Source organism: Buteo buteo, chromosome 21, assembly GCF_964188355.1.
Source record: "Buteo buteo chromosome 21, bButBut1.hap1.1, whole genome shotgun sequence".
Classification (NCBI taxonomy): Eukaryota; Metazoa; Chordata; class Aves; order Accipitriformes; family Accipitridae; genus Buteo; species Buteo buteo.
This window is the reverse complement of record NC_134191.1, coordinates 22,496,012-22,517,236: the sequence shown is the minus strand read 5'-3', so window position 1 is coordinate 22,517,236 and position 21,225 is coordinate 22,496,012. Positions and strand designations below refer to the sequence as shown.

Below are 21,225 nucleotides of genomic sequence, written 5' to 3'. Positions count from 1 at the left end.
AGAAGTGGGCCCATTCCACCACATTTTTAGACCTGTTGAAGCAAATGGAGGGTGGAGGGAAGGCGGTAAGAGCTGGTGAGGTGGTGCTTCCTGTCGGCTTCACAAAACTCACCCTGAAAGAAGAGCTTTGTTACGTGCAAAACTCAGCCTTGCAGCTGCCCTAGCCTAGGGAAAGGCTGAATCACACGCAGCCTGGTGCAAAAGCCACTGGCCTCGGCTGGAAAGGCTCCCTCTGGTTTCAGTGGACTTTGGATACAGCCCACATTTAGACAGTAACATGCAACAGCCGTTACAAGTCATCCCCCCATCCCCTCGTAATTTCTTCCAGTATAAACAAAAGGACATTCTGGTCCCCTTTATATACATACATTAAAAGCTGAAATGGTCTGAAATGCTTACACATTAGAATGCATATATCTATACAACATTACACCTGCCAGAAATCAAAGTAGAAAAGTTTTACAGCACATTATACAGGTCCCTCTAACTTCTAAAAAAACATTTACTGAAATCACCATATTACAGGAAGTCATTACTAACATACCATATAATACTATTTCTTTTTCTTTTACATAATCATTACTTATATAGTAATTTAAAAAAAATCACTTTTAAACAAGTATACAATTTTCACTTTAAAATTAACTGGTTAATAAAATTTTGTGCAAAACAAGCCAGCCTCTATAATTAAGTGAATTTATTTATTTATTTATTTATACAAAAAAATAAAACAAAAAAGATAGTTCTTTCAGAAATGTGTCTCCTTTTCTGTAATGGTTGAAATGGTGCCATCTCCTTTCAGTTTAGCATCGCAGTCATTTATTGCTGCAATGTAGGCTCCTCCTCCAAGTTTCCCTCTCATTTTCAGATCTGAGCTAGGTGTAATCAACTTCCTGAATTTCTAGAAAATCCGAGAGAATGGAAATCATTATCATTTTCTTGGTCACAGGCACACGTTTCTTATACAGATTGACAATAAAGCCCTTTTCTCTTGCATGTCTGCTGCTCATTTCCCTGTTATAGGTAAATCTATAAAACTGCATGCTGCATAATTCTTTACAAATCATAGAGAGTGAAGGCGAAGACAAAGTCAAAGTGTATTTTCATGCTGATTTAGAGTAACATCCCCCTCCATGAAGAAACTCAGCACAATGCTCTGGGTAAGGTCTGTTATATGGGTACCTTTTCTTTCTCGTGGTACTATACACTGAAAAAAAATAAATAAGAGACTGCCGAAGCCTATTAAGCTACAATAAAAAGCAAAAGAAAAATATGCGTGTTCATCTGAGAACTTTCTCTTTTCTAGCAAAAACATCAGTAGCTACATTGCTGCTTACAGCTGCGGGAGCAGACATGTTGCAGGAATTTGGCTTCCTGAGAAGCTCCCAACTGTAATTGAAAAAACCCTCTTGTCATTCATGTATGGAAGAGTGCTTCGGACTATAAACAAAGTCTATTTACCTGTAGAGACAGGGTAAGGTTGATGCATTAAGGAAATATTTAATTTTAAGGTTTGTGCAAAACTTCCCTTTTTGACATGCTAGGAAAACTATATTATGGACAATTCATTTTTTGTTTATATACCCACAGTAAAGATTTCCTAGGTAGTGTCCAGGCTGTATTTAATCAGTGTAATGGAGTCATTTCAATATGGACTGCCATCAGACAGCACAATAAATTGCATATTACCTTCTCCATTCAAGAAAGCAGTACCTATTACACTGAGATATACTCAGATATATTCAGATGTCACACCCTTTGGCTCTGAGTGGAGGATAATCTTGGAAGTGTGGGTATACACTGTAAGACAGATCTTTCAGAAGTGCTAGATAAGTTAATGAGCCCCAGGCACCCTAGGCACAGAAATTCCTACTGTCTTGTTCTTCACATTGGCATTATCCTACAGAATATCAGAAAGACTAAGAAAGCATGAAAGCGACTGAATAAAGTCCCTTTCATGTATGTATTGAGATAGAAGGAGGCAATTCGGGGATACCTACTTTTACTGACTAGTATCTAAGGAACTCCAGATGACAGAACTAGGCTTTTCTGGAATATGAGAAATCCCAAACAGCTGAATAAGATTTATATTCCTGTTTCTTCCATTATAGCCATCTTCATTGTCTTTCTTTGGAGAAAAGGTCATATATTTAATAATTTTTACCTGATACCAAGTGTTAGTAAATTGCACCAAATATTTATTTTTGCCTGTATTTCTTACTCAGAGAACTGCAATCAGGAAAACTGTCCTGAAGACATATGTGAGTGTTTGCTACCCAGCTCCCGGAGGAAAATCCTGGCAGCACAAAGATTAGTTACCAAAACCATGGAAAGAAGGCAGCTGACCTGAATGAATGGCTATTACAAACCTTCTTGAGGGATTTAGCTGATGTTACAGACATTTGAAGCTACAAATTGAGCAGGAACAGAGCACCTTAAAGCTATAGTATTGGTTAGTTTACCACAGGCTGAAGTCAGTAAAGGCAAAGAAAAAAAAAAAAAAAAAAGAAATTCAGAAGAAAGCAGGAAGTTCAGATCCCTGTTTCCACCAGTGACTTAGAGGGCTACCCCAAGCTGCCACTGCAACAGGTACGTGGCATTGCTTTTTTGATTAAACTGTGCTTAATCTCATACAGGTGAGGATTCACACTCCCTTCCCACTTCTTTTTTCAGTATCATTCATCTAAAAATATATTTTACCTCTATGAAAGTGCCTTCTGTCTTCCACAGCTTAATGCAGATCCACAAAGGGATACAGATCATGGAAGAGAGCGCCATCATCCACCCTATGCCATAGCCCCAGTCAGGGTATATATATACATTGTTGTATTTCAAAGGCTTGTACTTCACCAGGAAAAAGATGAAGATTCCCTGAAATAAGCAGAGGAACATATTAGTGGTATTTGAAAAAACACTGCCTATGTAACAGGAAAATGACTGACTGTTTAGGCAAGGCCAGTCTCCCTAAAGATGGAAAGTAGAGGTAAGCTTTTCAGTCAGAGAGAAAAAAAAAAACACCCAGCAATATCTTCTTTTATGTAGAGCTTAAATAACATGTCTCAGTCGCTTCCACAGAAATGAACAACCTTTCAAGTTTAAATCCTATTTACCTCTCAATGACAATAAAACCTGCACTTTGATGGCAAACAGTACCTGGGCAGGAAAGATTAAGGTTTGCTGCCGTGAACGAGCTGTGATTAAGTAACACAAGCTGTGTTCTCTCCAACCTGTCATGATGAAAAAGGAAAGCCAAAATTTTCAAAGTTGCCTTAATCCACTGTCTGTATCTGCAGGTCTGCAGGCCAACTCTTTCATCCTCACAAAAGCTCAAATATATCTGTCTAAATTAAACAGGTGTCTAATCAAGCAGTTTGGACCATTTAAATTTATGAAATATAGAAAAGTTACTATGTACTTTTCTCCAAAGTGGTGAAAAGAGTTTACAAGAGCAAGTGATATTAAGTTCATCTCAGAGTTGGTGAAAATGAGTCAGAAATTTTCCCAAGTTTGCAAATGAACTGGCAGAGCTCAAGGGAACCTGGATCTCCAGGTGCCCCAGCATCTGTGGTTTTGCAGTTGCTATCATTTACATATTGGACAACTGGAAGGTTTTAGTATCTAATCCTCAAGCACTTGTGGATCAAATTTATGGGCAATCTGGTTATGCTCCTTTTGTAATTTTGTCCCTGTTACGTAGCCACAGCAGATTGCCAGAGTTGGCACCAGTACTGCTAGCTTATGGTAAGGCAAATTCCTTTCCCTTCTTCATGCATATGAGATGTGCTTTTGGCCTCTTCTACTACTTTTGCTAGAGGAAAAAATGTCCTGTCATCTTTGAAAAATGTCTACTCACCCAAAGAGAGGAAAGGAAATAGGAGGCTGGAGCAGCAAGGAAACCAGCACAAGTCTGGAGGAGCTTGAGTTATGCCGGGTAGACACAAGGTACACTAGCAATGCAGTGAAAAACAGCCTCCGTTGTGTTGGCAAATGCTTGTTTAGGAACCTGAGTTCATTTTTTTCCTATTATTGTATATACTAAGATTTCTCACAATTCACAGAATATTTAACAGTTTTTACAGATCCTACAGAATGTTTTTTAATTAAAACATGTGCTACAAATCAATAGGCGGTTTTCTCAACCGTGAATTATCATCATCAGCAAAATTCTAAAAATATGTACAGAATACCCTCTTTATGTCTAAAACAAGTTATTTGGCCATGTGTACTTACTGCGCAAATACCTGGAGTTAAGACCATCCAGCACCATTTAATCAATGACAGTGGCTTGTACCCGATCATATCTTCAATGTTATCATAAAAGCGATTGCTGCCTGCCCCCAAAAAAACAAATGAAAAGCAGATGTAGAATGTACATGGAAGAGGTTGCATAAGTCAGTATTTAAAACAGTAAAGAGAAAAACATGGGTTCTGACAGAGGTGCAAAGACTGAAGCTGCTACCTCTTTCCCTGACACATACATCTCTGTCATCTGCTCCGTACTTGTGCAGAGATTGCTGCCTACATCTCTGACCAATATGAACAGAGAGTAGGAGTGGGCAAGCTGTCAAACAGAAATGGCTTCTGGTCAGTAACAGTCTGAGAAAACCCAGCTAAAGAGTATATATATGCTACAAGCTCGTGTGTGAATGACTACATAGCTGGGGACATGTGTGATCTGAAGTTCATATGTTGTTTTACAAGCAAAATTGTCAGTCCTTCGTGTGCAAAAAATGCTCGAGGATGTAACCATGAACATACCCGGCACTGTGGTGGTTTTCTCTTGACTTTGCTGACAGACAGAAACAGCAGAGCTAGGGACACTACTATGTCCCTCCTGTGTTAATTAGGCATGAACTCAAACTTCCCTGGATTTATCTGTCAGTGTCAGAAGTGGAAGGGAACAGGCCCTGCACAGACGCTTTGTGAAAGAAGAAAGACTTATTGCCACCCCCACTTTCTAAGTCACCTAAGGACTTCCTTGGTGAAGGAAGGTGGAGGTCAGTCCTGATAAGGACCAAAGTGTGTGTGTGTGGGAAATCTACTATCTTTGTAATTTAGAGTGGGAAAATAAGGCATTCCTGACTTTTGGTGGGGCATGGGAATGTGGAGGGCCCCACTCCATAAGGTTACAAGGCTTTCACATTGCTTTTATGCAAATAGAAAACTTCCATAAAAACTGAAAACCACAGCAATTTTCAGCAACTCACCGTAAACCCAGCCTATGCAGACACATTCAAATATGGCAACAAAAAGAAGGCACATGCCACTAGCTGCATAAGAGTCAAATAACTGAAAGACATACATCCCACCCTGAAAGACAAAAACAGCAAAAGGAAAAAAAATATTGTGTTGGCACCAGTAGGAATATTTCATAGCAAATATGGCTTTAATTACACAGTCAATCTGTTGGTTCCCTGGCAATCTTCCTACTAAAGTTGGTTCCTTCTTGAACAAAGAATATTAATTTCTCAGTGATTTCGTATTGTGAAAGATTTTTTTCTTCCACAGTGCTTAAGGTTATTCCCTATGCCAGTTGAATACTGTGCATTTGCTTTAAGGTAGTAAACCCTGGAGTGGAGAGAACTACATTGACTTGTTTCCAGAATGCTCTCCCACCTCCATACTTTTTTTCAACGTCATTTGTTATCATATCAAGCTGTAGACACCTACAGGTGCTTTTGATCTCCAGATCACTGCACATGAAGATGAAGGGTCTTGTTTTGTGTCTGTGCTATTAATATGTAAAATAATTAGTTAAAATATGGGCAAAGAAGGCAAAATCTGTAGCTACTAGAATCACTCTCCAATGGCATAGAGACTGTAAAATGACTAAACTGACCTATAAAGTTTGAATGTAGCTCACAGCCTTTCAGCCACAACACTGAAACAAGTCATTATTATTTGACAAAAAAAAAAAAAAAAAAAAGAAAGAAAGAAGAATCACCTGGACTCCAAGCAAGCTTTTAAAAACTGTTCTCCTATCAAGTTAAAAAATGTTCTCCAGAGGGCTTTAAAATAGCAACCTCTGCACATCCAGAAAGGAGAGCAACCAAAACCAAGCACTGTCCAATGTTAGCACGGCATCCATATACAACGTACACTATACTATCAACAGTCTGTAATTTTATACATTTAATGGTGCCACAGTGCCAAGCAGTATGAAAAAGGTAAATGTGCTTAAGACATCCTCACTCACTGGTTGACTATGACTCAACTATATAAATTGTCACATCTGTCATAGACATAATTCTTTTCTTCTTTTCCTGTATTTTTTCTCTTGCTTACAATAGTCAGAACTGTTCAGCGAACTGGCTGGCTTTCTAGAGCCTTTGCCTTGAGGCAAGATGAGAAGAAAACCTATGAAGTCCAATAAATAACATTATGGATAACCCAACTATTAAATTTATATGAATGATATTACAGCACTTTCTGTGCAAGATACTTTATCTTTTCTCACATATGCGTTCAATCATTTCAATAGAAAGGAATCCTAAGACTTCCCTCTTTGCAGAAAGCTATGTGAAGGAAATAGGGGCTTGAGAGCATCTCTTCAGTTGAAATGTAATGCTATTTGGGTAGTACATATGATCCATTACATCTCTGACAATTTTCTGCAAATGGAAGAGAACCCTAAAAACATAACGAAAACTAAATCAAAAACAATACCTAGGATTTCCCCCTTTTTTTCCTCTGCATTAACTGACTGAAGGTAAGTTAAGATGGACTCTGTAAAGTTGAAATCTTGTCTAAATCTTACAGAACATAAAAATGTTCTAAAGTTATTGTATATAAAACTGCATTGATGTCCAAGCAGGCACTTGGCAAAACTAGCACTGTATAGTTAGGAAATGACCATATATCTGAATGAGACTTTTTCTATAAGGTAGAATATCTTTTATTAATAATCCAAAGCCTGAATAAAATCCAGGAATGTGTATTTAGAAATGCAAGAGAGGATAAGGACAGAGTTGGGATATATATTTACCATTGGAAGTCTCGCTCCTGCATAATGCTTTGATGTCTTACTGAAGTACCATGGAATGGAGCGTTCTCCACCAGTGCGTCATTTCTGCATTGGATCACAGCTACTTAGACTGCCTAGCTGATGATGTAAATAAGTCACACCTCTCAGTAATAACTTATGTTTCTCTAGCAATACTGAGAAAAAAGTGTTTCTCTGTCCTTTAAGGTTTCTGTTGAGCAAAAAGTTATAGTAAAAGCACTGTAGAATATCAGCGGCTCCCAGAGAAGAATGCAAATCTTGAAGTAAAATGTTTATAATTAAATGAGATTTTTTTTTTCTCCTAATGCAGATACTTTTTTGATTATTAGCTACACTGCTTTTAGTCAGCTCTGCCAGCTGACTGCTTCCCAAAATCTCACAATTGAACATCTTACTGCAAAGAGCTCACAGTGAGGCTCAGCAAATATCTGAGCAAATTGGAAACTCAGACATCAACCAACTAAGACAATACAATGTAAGGGAAACAATTCCACAAAACTCCTGCAAGAATATTCCTGTCATTTTGGAGAATTTACTTCCTCTTCACTCTTCATGCTTATATTTCTTTTAGCCTGTACACCTCGATAATGTATCTCTCAGTGCTCTGCTTAGCACTTGCACTGTGGAAGGAAATACTCCAAAATTTCCCCATTTTACATAGCAAAGACAATTTATCTTACTGAGGGTAAGAATGATTACAGGCAAATTGGTCCCTATAAGGTTGCTCTGCTCCAATGCTCAAGTTGTAGGGACACACACCTGGAAGGAATTCTTAATCAACCACTGTGTCACATAGTACCTTTCATAAGCTAATGGACAATCTGAAGTCCAGTTTAAAGCCAGAACTATTGTTCTTGGACAAAATCCTAGAACCTCACTGTTCTGATGGATAGAAATCTTTCCTAATTTTCAGCCTAATTATTCATGGCCAGCTTATACACCCTGGAGTGGGGTGCCTAGTAGAAATGTTTACTACTATATGGATGACTTTACACCTTGTGCTGCTATAGTCTACCCCATCTTTAATACTCCAGACATCCAGTCCTTCCCTATCATTATGCCTTCCTCTGTGACCCAGGACCATCAGAATTAATGAAGCCTGATTTGGACTTAAATCTTAGAGATGACTGTGAGCCCTTATTGTTCATGCACTCATTAGGGTACAGCTTTTTTGTGAATTCTTTGGTTTTTAATAAAGACTGAACTCATGCTTTGTTCTTTTGAACAATAAGGACACTTGTAGGACTTCTCTAGCTGGCTGCCAACTTTCATTAACATTGAACTTTCATGAAAGAGGATTTATCTTTGAAACTTCTGTTAAATTAACTGACATTTGCCAATAGGTTAAAAGTTTAAAACGAAGGAAGAAATACATTGCCAGAGCGCTAGTCGGATGTAGCCAATCACTATATGTAACTCATTTCCATAGCAAGTCAACTACAGATACTAGATAGAATTGCTACCATGCTCTAACTTCGCTAAGAATCTCATTTCAGCCACTATCTCTTTTAACACCAACAGTCATCATCTCCCCTTTGTGCAGTTTCTTGTACCAGTCCTTTTCTTTTGAATAAAATTAATATTTTTTTCTTGTGGTGAATTTTCAGTTCCTTATCTGAAGTGTATAAAACTTCTGCTCAACTGCATTTACTTAATACAGAGTATCATATCTCTTATCAGAGAGAGGTATCTGATTAGTCTAGCACAAACTGTCACTAAAAAAAGTAATAAACGTTTCATTCTGTCCTAGTCTGCACTTTCCTCCCCATCTTTAGTTACTCTTTCCTTGAAAGTGTATCTAAAGCTAATATATCCTGATTAGTTGATTTATTCTATTTATTGTAAAAACTTGCATACTGGGGACAACAGACTAACATGCTTACAATTGCCTACCACCTTTTATTAGTGATTTTGCTCATTTTCAGTAACAAAGCAATTTGAAAAGCACATAGTCTAAGGACTGTGGATCTCTGTAGAGGGAATGTAAGTGACCCCAGATGAGTTTATGAAGCTGTGGGAGGCTGCTTCGCTGGGAAACCCTGCCTGAGATTGCTGCACAACAGAGACACGGCATGGCCCTTCACCGTTAATACAGCCAGGCTTCCTTGGACAAACATTCCTCAGACATTTCTACAGCTCCTCAGACATGAAACTTTTTTCTTTGCCTCACTGCCTAGTATATGGGGGCTCTAATGGCCCAGCAAGCAGAAGAACATGGGCAGAGGAGGGTGTGGATTCTGCCCCTCTTCTTCCCGTCTTGAGAGGGTAAAGTGAAGGAGAGGAAGATGCGACTCATTCTGCAAAGCAAGCACTAAACTCCTACCAAGTACCAAAAGATCCCAGAGTCCCTCCCCAACCTGGGTACCAAACACAGTAGTGCCAGACATGTTGTATCATAAACTGATGGGATGGACTGACACCCTCAGAATTTTTGACTTAGAACATCCCAAAGTAAACACCCTGGTTTGTTTGAAAAATTTTTTTTCTTTTTCTTTTTTTTAATCAAAGACATTTTAGTTTTCTATTTTCAGTTTAATTCATCTTCTTTATTGATCTAGTCATCCAAAATGTAGTTGTTTTCAGATTGATCTGCCCAGAGTAAGTAAGCAGAAACCATGATCAGTATATATGGCTGGCTGGTGCAAAGCAAATGGAATTTCCTTGACTATATAACTTTGATTAAGATATTTCCTAAGCTCCACTGAGAAACTGAGGATACATTTCACATTTGAAATGTTACACAGTAGTTGAGAACAGTCTCTCAAGTATTTTGTAGTCATATTCCTGACAGTGAAATTTGTCTATGGCAAATGTTCTTGCATTTTATCCGTTATGATTATAAAAAGAAACCCATTTCCCTTTTTCTGCAGTAGTACAACAAAGCACATCTTACCTCAGTTAACATTACTAGGCCAATGAAGTATGACACAATGGAAAGGCCGAGAATCAACAGTTCTCTTCTGTAGCCCCTTCGGAAAATCTTTGGGTACATATCTACAACAGCTGTCACAAGGCTTTCAACACACACGAACTAGAACAAATGATAGGAAAGTACAAATGAAATATGTGTCTCATTTGCTGTTGGAATTTGTATTTGCTACCAAATGCTTCAAATATCCTTCTATGTTCTCATCATAGAGACCAAATGATCCCTGAAGACACTCTGTGTAAGCAGAAGCTCAAACTGAGAGGAACATTATTTCAGAATTAGGAAGTCCAAAGCTATGGATTTCCAGTCCACCACCAAATTCAGATAGTTGAATCCACTAATATTATTTCAGAATGCATTTGCCCTGTAGCAGATAGATTACCTAAAAATGAAATCTTTCAAGTGTGGCTTGAATGGGACTTAAATAACATACAAACCATTCATAGGACTGCAGTGCTATGCACCTTCAAGCACTGCTAAATGAACTGCAGGTTTTTGGGAAAAGTTCTCTCCATTTTACAGAAGAGAGAAGTTCCACAAAGCTATTAAGTGCCCAAGCTAAGTATATCTAATGAAGGAGGGAAGGAACATTCTTACTGACTTTAAAAATCAGCAGAAAGCAAGAGGCCCGAGCTTCTGACTCAGGGCTCTGGAGCAAGGTTTCTAAAATGGGCACCAAAATTAATGCCCAACAGTAGACAATATAAAGCCTGCTTCACTGGAACAGTCAAGAGTAGAGTTCAGGAATCAGTCATTTTAGAAAGACTTTAAAAAAAATCTTTAGATCAGGAAAAAGAGCAGTTACTAAAATGTTAAGCTTAGTGATTGGAAATGTCATGCAAAATAAGCACTGAAAAGCTTTATTCTACAGTATAAAATCATAAACTTTCCAAACCAAATCATGCTGAGAGCTGAGCTGCATGCTAATAATGCCAGATACTTTACATTTTTCATCAAACAGCTTTCATAATTTTTATGGTCACATAGGAAGGACAACTTCTATGCTGTCACTTTGCTGCAGAATATGACTTTCTTACTATGGTATCTTAAAGTATAAATACGCCATAGGAACTTACATTATCACTATCTGATATTTGGTTTCAAAATTCATTGCAAAATGCTTTAAAAATGGGAAAAGAAGACACACTGGTATTTTACTGAACTGTGAATTTTAATCACCCGTATTTAAGTTCAAACTGATTTCCATGTTAATAGTGAAAGCTGTAGTCAGGCTGGATCAGTGTTCACAGTAAATCATAAAGGAATCTCCAGCATCACATAACTAAGATTTAAAATAAGGAACTTGAATTAATGGTTTTAAGCAAGGAATTAAGTTAGGGTTCATTCTTTCATCAGGTTAGATTCTATTTACATCAAGGATGCTGATATACACATGCTAGGGAATCTGACAAAATATTTAAAATAGTGTTTGTTTCATACCTGACTATCTAATCCAAGGAATATGAGCATCATGAAGAACAGAGTTGCCCACAGAGGAGAAAGAGGCATCATGGTAACAGCTTTAGGGTAAGCAATGAATGCAAGTCCTGGTCCTGAAAAGGAAGAAAAGAAAAGAAGTAGTTTATACTTGTGTACTGGGTCTGGCTGAGGTGGAGTTAACTTTCTTCGTAACAGCCTGTACGGTGCTGGGTTTTGGATTTGTGGATAGAACAGCATTTCTAACACCAACATTGTGGCTACTGCTGAACAGTGCTTGCACAGCATCACTTATTAAACTGTCTTCATCTGGACCCACCATTTTTCTCACTTTTTCTCTTTCTGTTCCCTTCCTCATCCCACTGGGGTGGGCGAGTGAGTGAACAGCGGTGTGGATGCTCAGCTACTGGTGAGGGTCAACCCACCACAAATTGATTTTTCTTTTATGGCAGATAAGAGGAGCTAAATACAAGATTGAAAACCTTGACAAACTCTACATCTCTAATAGTCTAAATATTTGGTGATGAAGCTAATCAAGAACGAAGACTTGCTTGGCACATCAACTCTGCCTGCATCTTGTCCAAATGTTTGAAGCTCAAGACTTCTGTTAAGACATCACTGTACTTTACATTCTCCTTCTTCTTTGGGTGGATGTACAGCAAGACTCACATACCTGAATAAATAATAGCATGTGGTCCTGTGATTGCCTTATATAACTTATTAACGTATTCTGAAGTCTTTTTTTTTTTTTTCCTAAGGCAGCACCTTATCTGACGTATTGTGCAAGAATACAGTCAATGGCAAGAGCTGCATCTTGGAAACCATACATGGTGCAAGCCAAATGTCTACTGGTTTGTTCAAAACCTGCTATACATTTTTGAGTGCTGCTGCTGGTACATAACATTAGTTGACTGGCTGCATAGCTACAGAAATCTTTAAAATAGAACATTTTTGCAACAGCATTGGTAACTTCTCAGATCTGCTAAAATACCATCTCACCTAGCTCATATTTTCCTGTTCTTATTCACCTGTGCCCATTTTTCAGCTGCTGCAAACTCTCATGCTATAATAACTTTTATTGAAGTTAGCTTTTAAAGTAGGGATACAATGGCAGTATCACAAGGCTGATAAAGGAGTACCTCTGTGCTCCTGCTGCAATAACTTTGGTGAAGACCTGTCACCACACTACTGCTGTTTCATTTGATGCAGTATTTACAAGCTTCTATAGTTTCCAGAGTTGCTGTAGTCTTTTTAAACCTTTTTCTATATAGTTTCTGTAATAGTATAAGCCAGTTGTCTTGGGGGCTTTAGGAAAAGAGAAATATTTTCTATAACAGTATCAGTGAAGCTTTACTTGCTTTGCAGTTTTCCTGCTAACCTTGACTAACTTCTTGAGAGTCATTTCTCCTGCTCAACAGTTTAGCATTATACTGCTTTTCTTTCTGGGCAGCGCTCCTGTTCTTTTTGTTCTATTGAGTTTTAAGCGAAGCTTAAAGATGTTACATCCACAAAGGTATTAAAGAGCAATTAACTTTCATTGGATGCCTAACTCCAAGTGATGGTAATGAACGTTAGATGGTTAATTTCTCATAGAGATGGGCCTTTGTGCCTTTCTGGTCTCAAAACAAGAACTTTTATAGTTAATGAACCAGAGGGTCTCAGTGTATGTCCCTGGGAGAAAAACTTACTGACGACATTAGCCTTCTGACTGTTAAAAATCTGTATTTGGATAGTATACATTAAGCAAGACTTCAAAGGACTTCCAAAGATTTCTCCTAAACAGCTGATTTCACTTTAATAGCTGTATCTTTTTTTCTCCCCCTCCTCTCCCCCCCCCTCTCTTTTTTTTTCAGAAGGAACAAATGTTTGTGTGGATTTCGGTCTGTCTCATTTAAAGAAAACTGAATGCTCCTTTCATGAGGACATAACACTCAAGGGACATAACTGAGCAATATATCTCTGATAAACAATCTTCTGGATACTCAGCTGGAGTAAGTTTGTGTTACAATAGTACCTTGACTTTATGAATTTGGTGCTGTGCACAGTAACAACAATATTTTTCACACATAAATGTATGACTATAAAAATAGTTAAGAACCCTTCTTCTAGCAGTTATACTACTGAGTCAGGTAACAGGTTTTTAAGAGAAATTTTGTAAAACTATCTGCAAAACAGTCAACTTATCCATAAGACGTGGCACAGACTAAGTATTCTGACAGCAACCTCTGGGCATCTTTTGTTAACTCAGAAAACTGCTTTTGGAACTTACCTGATTCTGCAACTTCTGCAATGGGCACGCCTTGTTCATAAGCCATAAACCCAAGAACTGAAAAGATAGCAAAACCAGCAACAAAGCTTGTGCCACTGTTCAAGCAGCAGAGCATGATGCAGTCTCTGAAAATATAAATAAAAAACACTGCAGTTGATCTCCAAAGCCTGGGTTTCTTTCATATACTGAGCCATAGGACTAAGAGAACCCCAAGCTGCAGGAATGGACGTTAAATTGCTCATTAAGAGTAAGCTCCCAACTGATATTATGCCCAAGAGAAATCAGTCAGGCATAAGCGTTTGCAAGAAGATACCATCATAATACCCTTGCTTGTGTTTTAACTGGTTGAATTGCAAACCTGTTGCTACTCTCTGTTTTTCAATAGAATCTTTAAAAACCATGTAAAAATACTGTAAGAATGGTGTTAAGAACAGTTTTTCTACAGTAGTTGTAATAATGTATTCCAGAGGATATGAACTAATTTATAAAGTATAATGGTAGTAATTTGTTTCCTGGAAAAAAATCCTATGGTCAGATCTTAGCTAATTCTGTTCCAGTTACAGAATATTGGCAATATATATCCATACAAAATACAACTCCAGTTTGGTTTATAAACTTTTTTTAAGAAGCTGTGGTATTGGAAAGCACCATACATAATGTAAGATGCATGTATATGTCTAAAAAAGTGCCTAACAAGTACGCAAAGACAGTGCAGGGACACTGATCTCTCAGACTGCTGTATCCTACAAACAGACAATTACAAGGCCAAGGTGAAGAAATATTTTATTTCCCAGATTGGAAATGTCACTACAGTAAATCACTTTAAAAAAAGGGAAAATACTCTTGCAGAAAGGTGCGATCTTTCTCCAGAGCTCAGTGAAATATTATTGTTCGTCCTGCTTTCAGACAGCACTTCAGGCTTGACAGATGATGAGGTAGGAATGATTTATCATGACAGTCAGTCTTTTAAGACTGTTTGCTATGAGAGACAGCTGTGTACTTGAGAAAGTAATAATCTAACCTAGATGCCTGAAAGTAAATTAGGATTCTAAAACATTGAAAGACAAGGCAAGCCTGTAGCTCTGTCAAGCCTATACCTTAGTCTGCTTTATTCCCAGCCTACTACCATTCTGAAGCAAATTTTTGTGCAAGCTATCTATGAGAAGAAATGACCCTGTAAAACCTAACAGGTTCTGAATCCACATCTTCAATAATGATTCCCATCTTTGTCACAGACTTGTAGTGACTTTTTGAGAATCAGAGACAATTCATATTTTTGAAGTCCTGGCACATATTCCAGCAAAACTTCCTTGGCAACCTCTCTGTCCTGTTGCTTGTTTCGTTTGGTATTTTTATCCTGTTAGCTTTGTCTCATCAGTTTATTAAGTTGAAAGTGAGGTGACCAGTTCCAGCATCTTATTCCTTCACTAACGAGCCCTGCACTGCATCCCACATCTGTTCACAGCTCTTCTTGTTACTGACTTTGGCTCACCTTAGCATCAGGCACATACATTGTAAATGGCAGGAAGCAGGCATACGTTCCAATACTGCAAAGTGAGGGATCAGCTGAACTATGGCCATTGGGCCATGGGAGGCTTTGCCTCTCTCTCGTCACCTTATCTACAGTTAATTTTAACCATTATTTTGAGAATGTTTTTATGTTCTCATAATCATTTCATAGTAAAAAATTACTGTATGGCATATCATCTATAAATTGCCAACATTTGTCTAGAAATGAAAAAAAATGAATACTCCCATTTGTAGATCAAGACTCAGATATGGAGAGGTCCAGTGATGTTCATATTTCTTTCATGCATGAACTCTCTAATGCTGTTTGTTCACTAGCAGGGGTAAATAGGTCCTTTAAAATACTTTCTGAAAATTCTGAAAATGGTCAGAATTCTAACCTGTTATTTATTTGATTTTCATCTGAAACTGCTTCCTGTAGTTATGCACAGCCAGGCTAGTTATACACTTTGGATGTTTTAAAGCAAAATAGCAATCTAAAAGAAAGCAACCAGGAGCATGGCGTTCTTTGCGCTTTGCAGAGAAATAAATCAAAGAAAAAAATCATTTTCCTAACCATTCTTCTCGGTGTATTTCAGCACTGAAGTAGCTCTGGAGAGATTCTCACCCCAGCCTATCTCACCTAAGAAACTGGTGAGTTCAATGCTGAGAAATTAAAACTAAGTGTGGTGAAACCCTGTCGATAAGAGATGTCAGAAAGATGTATTTTTTAATCCTTTGGGGGGGGGGGGGGGGAGAGAGACAGTACTTCAGTGGGATGGATCTGACTGCTCACCAGTCATATGATGCCTCCATTTGGAACAGCCTGTTTTCTGCAGATAAGATTTATTATAGATAATTCCCAGGTTTCAAATGCAGTCCAAACAAGATGTTTTTTCCGGTGAACGGTGTAGCACAGGACATTTGAGAGCTGTTGGTTCCTAACCATGAGAAAAAGGCTTGAGGTGAAGACACATTGCTCCCTGTGCATCTTCAGAGCCCCTGGCAGTTTCTGCTGCTTCCTCTTGCGGGAAGGTTCTAGGGCATGGCCCAAGTGGTTTAAGCTGGACCATCCTATATGACTAGATCATCTTTGAGAGAACAAGAGGAGCACGGCCATTTTTCCACTCACAGGGAAGACTTGCGAACCACAGTGCCATGGTACAAAATAATTACAGGCTAGGTATGCATTTCTCCAAGGAAATGGGAAAAAGTGAACCTAAGGGGATTTTCATAATCTCCAGTTAGTGAGGTACCTATTCTTTTCACATGACACAGCCACAGCTCCTTCATTTTCTTCCCCAGTTAGACAGTTACAGACTGAACACTCAATTCTCTGGGGACCTAGCAGTGTTTCCTGTCCTAATAAAAATATAACCTCCGATTTTAATTTCCATCCTTCCTTTTTTGCAGGAATTCTACTAACCCCTCAACTCCTACTGGTTTTTTTTCCCTTAGATAGAAGCGTGTAACCTGTAGTTCAGTCTCTTTTTTATGCTACAGGAAGGAAAATTGAGAGGGGGATCTGGATCCGTTGATTGTGAACCAATGAATTTTAAAACACAAATGCCCAAGAACCATTGGAAGGAAAACATGAAGTTTATCTAATTTTCCATCAATTTTTTATAAGCATCCTTGGTAGGAAGGCATCAGAGCCTGACTGAAGCCCAAACTGATTTCAAATGAAAGAAAAACTTCAAATTTTTATGAAAACTTCACAGTCTTCCAAATTAATGTCTTGCCAATCACCTGAATAATTCAAGATATGCATCCCTTATCCTCTCCCCGCCTGACTGGCAGGATACTGCTGAAAATTCATTCTGCCTTCCTTAAGGAGCTTCTCCAATTAGAGCGCAGAGTCCACAGAGCCTTTTGCATCCCTCTGGTTACTTCCTTGCCTTTATGGATCCCCTCAAGACCCATTCCCATTCCTCTTTTCCTCTTAGACTACAAGATTGATAAAGGACACATCTTCATTTCTTAAAAGGTTTGTCCTTTTGTTGACAGTGTGTGAAATCACTCATTTGTCTTCTGCACCACCATGGCAACACGGCAGCCTACCCCTGATTTGTACGCGGGGCTCACACATAAAAATGGTCCTGCTGAGGTGCAGCCTCCAGTACAAAGGCACGGTGCTGTCACACCAAATGGCGTATCCCCTGGTGGGGAAATGCACAGGGTCTGGCAGGGAGCTGGATCGGTTCTGCCAAGACAGAGCACATGAAGCAGGAACAAGAACGTTTTCCTCTCCTGTCTGCTGAGGTTGTCTGAAGTTAATCCATCCCTTAAAAGGTCTGAATGTACTAGGATTTCGTAGCTTGCTAAAAATTAGAGGAAACATCAGTACACCTTTCTTTTATTTATATGGTGAAAACATTGCCTGCTGATGGTGCTGCCATTACTTTCATCTTTTCATAAGAGTCACTTTTGACATAAACTGTTGTAAATCCAGGGAGGATCTGTATTAATGTATTACAATGAAAGATAAGTAAGGACAATAAAAATTCCTTTCTTATTCAAAGATGTGAGGTGACTTGCTTCCAGTTCATTTACAATGTTCATGAATTAGATCAGGTTGCTAATAAGAAAAACCCATGTGCAGTTTAGGTTTTCCCATTTCCCACTAAAATACCTCATGTCCTTATTTTCCACCACAACTCTCCCTTAGGAAAAAAAAAAATAATTAGCAAAACAGAGTGCAAAAAGGGTGGAAGTAGATGTTACAATCAGACAGTACACTGCGGGTATTGTGAGAGGCAAATCCACGGCTTGATTTTAATTTTTTTAAGTGCTAGTTAGAATACAAATTTAATTCTGCTTTCCACTGCATAGCTGATTTGTATGTCTTCCTCTGTTAGCAACCCTGTTTAACTCAGCTGCCTTCTGCAGTTAACTTCTGTCCTACTCGTTTCCTCAGATTTCTTAAGAATCGTACTTTGGGACACAATAAAATCTGTCCTATTCAGGAAATGTGCGAAAACATTTTGTTAGAGGAATTGTGAAGCTTGGGTTCAGTAAAAAGTGTTCTGTTGCAGCACCTTGCTCAGGAGCTTTAAATGAGAGCTCCTGATGTTTTTTACAAGCTATGCTGCTAGGGTCAGAGGAAAAGAAGGAAAATTACATAAGCTCTCTGATGACATATCAAACCTCCTGCTTTTTGTAATGAGTTACAAAACCATAGTAAAAAGATTACTGCAGTCCTTGAGGAAGTAACAGAATAGTTTCTAGATGGGATGCAACTGGAAAGAAATAAAAATAAAATTAAATAAGAGAGAAAAGAGGTAGTGCCTTTGTTAAAGCATCAGTTAGGCTAATTGGGGAAAACTTTCGTTACCCGCTGTTCTGTAAGGGCATTCATTACCCTCTGTTGGGGCATCTTTATCGTTATTCTGAAAATAATGTCAGTCAGCACTGAAGATAGTAGGGAACTTATACTACTTTATACAGCAAAACATTTGGAATTTTGGCTGTCGTAGCCAAGCAAAAAGTAACTTCTGTTGCTGCTGAGTTACTTTGCACATTTAGATAGCAAAGTACCCTAAACTGCTGCTGGATAGCTTTGCAGACATTCAGCTGGTGGATCCATTCGTGTCCCTGTGGTTTCCAGTATCCCAATTCCCTCTCTGTCTGGAGGGTCCTACTGTTTGGTGTTTCTCTGACAGAAGAGAAAATTGTTGCTAAGACATTGAAAGAAAGTGGCAGTTTTCTAAAACTGTCTCCTGAACTAAATAAAACTGTAATTTAGAATTTAAATACTTACACTTTGGGAGTTTTGGGGCTGGTGTGTTTAGGATTCTTTTGCTTTTGGACTGCATTATTTCCTTTATAGAAAAAATGAAATTTTAATTCTCTGTCTGGAGATCATCATGGAGTCAGTACAACCAAACCATCATTTACTGTCTCATGTTAAAGGCTGTTGAATTGTAGCAAAACTGATTCAATAACTACTGATGCCAGAAGAAGAAAAACAGTAGTGCTCATATTCCTGCCCATGCCAATAAAATGGAGTGAGGATTTTGTGTGTCATATCCTTTTGACATTGATTCAGGAAAGAGTAAAACTTACTGAAGCCATTAGCAATTTCCTTACCGATTTCTATACAGATAAACAATGTAATGCTATCCATTTCTACTGTGCTTTAGCTAGGAGCCAGTAAACTATGGGAAAAAGTGACATTCAGAGCATAGACCAAACGCAGGCAACTTTTAATAACTATTTTTGTAGGATTTTTTTTTTAAAGCAGACACACATCATACAATCAAATATTACACACACATGCAATTATACATGTATGAAATTCAGTATATTATACGTGCAATTTGTATGCTTGTGTGTACTGAGTGACTTGTGGCTGTGCAAGGGTCAGATATGATCAAAAGGGTTGAAAACACCAAATTTGGAAAAGAGTTTCTCTGAAACAATTATAAAAAACATTACAGATCTCTGTCCCATACAAACATGTGCATGTGCTTATGATTACTCATGTAAGTAGCTAAAGGAAAAGGGAAAGACTTCTGAGTAAAGCTAAGTATGCGGACACTTCCATCACTGAAACTAAATATAAAAATAAAGTGTAGAAGATATTACCTGTAGCAGTTATTATTGTAGTTGTTGTAACTTCCCAGGGCTGTCAAGCACCCCAAGCAGATCGCATAAGAGAAAAATATCTGTGTACCAGCATCCACCCACACCTGAAGACAAAAAAACCTGAATGGTTAAAAAAGGTCAAGAAGAAATCACCTTTATGCATATATTGACTGCAAATTTGCAGAGGCAACTGTACAGGGTAATAGTGTCTGGCAAACCTTTTATAAGTCACAACCTTCAAAAAAATATGCTGTGAGTTAAATTCCCCTCTCCTTCCCAGTTACAAGGAGTAACTCGGCTGGTCTTTACAGTTTCAACCTAATCTAAGTAGAAAGAGAAACAGAATTTCTGGAGAAGAACCTCACCAAATATAAATTCTTTAATGGTTTTATTAACACTATAAGATGCTAGTAATTGCAACCTAAATAGAATCATCTTCATTTATCTCATTCTCACTTGATAATTATTTATGCAAATTTAAAAATTTAGTGTGAAAAAAACCTCTAAAGCCAAAATATGCCATTCATAGATAATATACAAATCAAGCTGGGGAAAGAGAAGAGACAACTTATCAAGGGAAGGGGTTTTTTTTAGCAATATTTAATGGCCCCAATTAGGCACCAGGACATGTTTTTTCTGGTCACTGTACAATTAACAAATAAAAGCTCTGTAGAGCTTAGCAAGTACCTTTATAATATCATTACGGTAACATTTAGATTATTCTCCTCACAGCAATCTCAGAAAATTAACATAACATGCAATTTTTTTGACTTTAAAGATACTCCAACAAAACAGTTCATTCTACTAGAGTCTGGGTGTGTTATTATTGGAGGTGAATAGACTCTCAACTCCTGATTTTGCCATGAGAGCGATGTGAAGAACCCATGTCTACACAGCTGCGCTGTCATTTCCAATCCAATAAATTTTGACTCCTAGTTTCCTGGGATAAATGAGCTCTGTAAGTTTTGGGTTTTTAAAGCAGAGCAACCAAAGTGCTTTTCAGAGAAGTAACAAAACCCTGACTGATAACCAGAGGCAATAACTGTGTAGCCATTAGCTACTCTAAGTTTGAGACAGGAAAGAGGTAATGCAGGTAGTGATTTCATGACTAATAATAGTAATAATCAAATACTCATAATTATATCAAGGGAGTGGATTTGTTTTACATGTGATCAAGTGAGACCTTAGTCTCTGGAGTTGTTGTGAGGGTTTCTGTTTACAAATAACATTAAGATCACATTTGATTTGCATCAGTAGCTTAAATGGTTTCATGGCTGTCATACTGAATAAGATACAGCTGATTACATCTCAAAGTTTCACCACTTGGTAAGGAAAAGACTTCACAGAGAAAGCCTTTTGACCGACAGGCTCTTTAACAAGATCAGAAGCTCCCAAAAAGCTGTAAGGAGCATAGGTCAACTGAAAATGCACGGTCTTCTTGAGCATAAATAAAAGCTAAGAAACTGGATCAGCACATGTGGAATCTGCTGTTTC

At 38.1% G+C, this 21,225-nt stretch overlaps 1 protein-coding gene across 1 annotated transcript in view; it reads right to left on the bottom strand.

Annotated features, from left to right (window-relative positions):
• Positions 1-748: 748 nt before the first annotated feature.
• Positions 749-21,225, bottom strand: part of SLC6A11 (solute carrier family 6 member 11) — a 104,311-nt gene continuing 83,834 nt past the window's right edge. The window contains exons 7-14 of the mRNA XM_075053560.1: positions 19,732-19,835; positions 13,639-13,763; positions 11,373-11,485; positions 9,897-10,034; positions 5,208-5,310; positions 4,231-4,331; positions 2,701-2,871; positions 749-901 (exon numbers count right to left, since the gene is read on the bottom strand). Coding sequence (XP_074909661.1) covers positions 749-901; positions 2,701-2,871; positions 4,231-4,331; positions 5,208-5,310; positions 9,897-10,034; positions 11,373-11,485; positions 13,639-13,763; positions 19,732-19,835 — 1,008 coding nt within the window. The remainder of the gene's footprint in view (positions 902-2,700; positions 2,872-4,230; positions 4,332-5,207; positions 5,311-9,896; positions 10,035-11,372; positions 11,486-13,638; positions 13,764-19,731; positions 19,836-21,225) is intronic.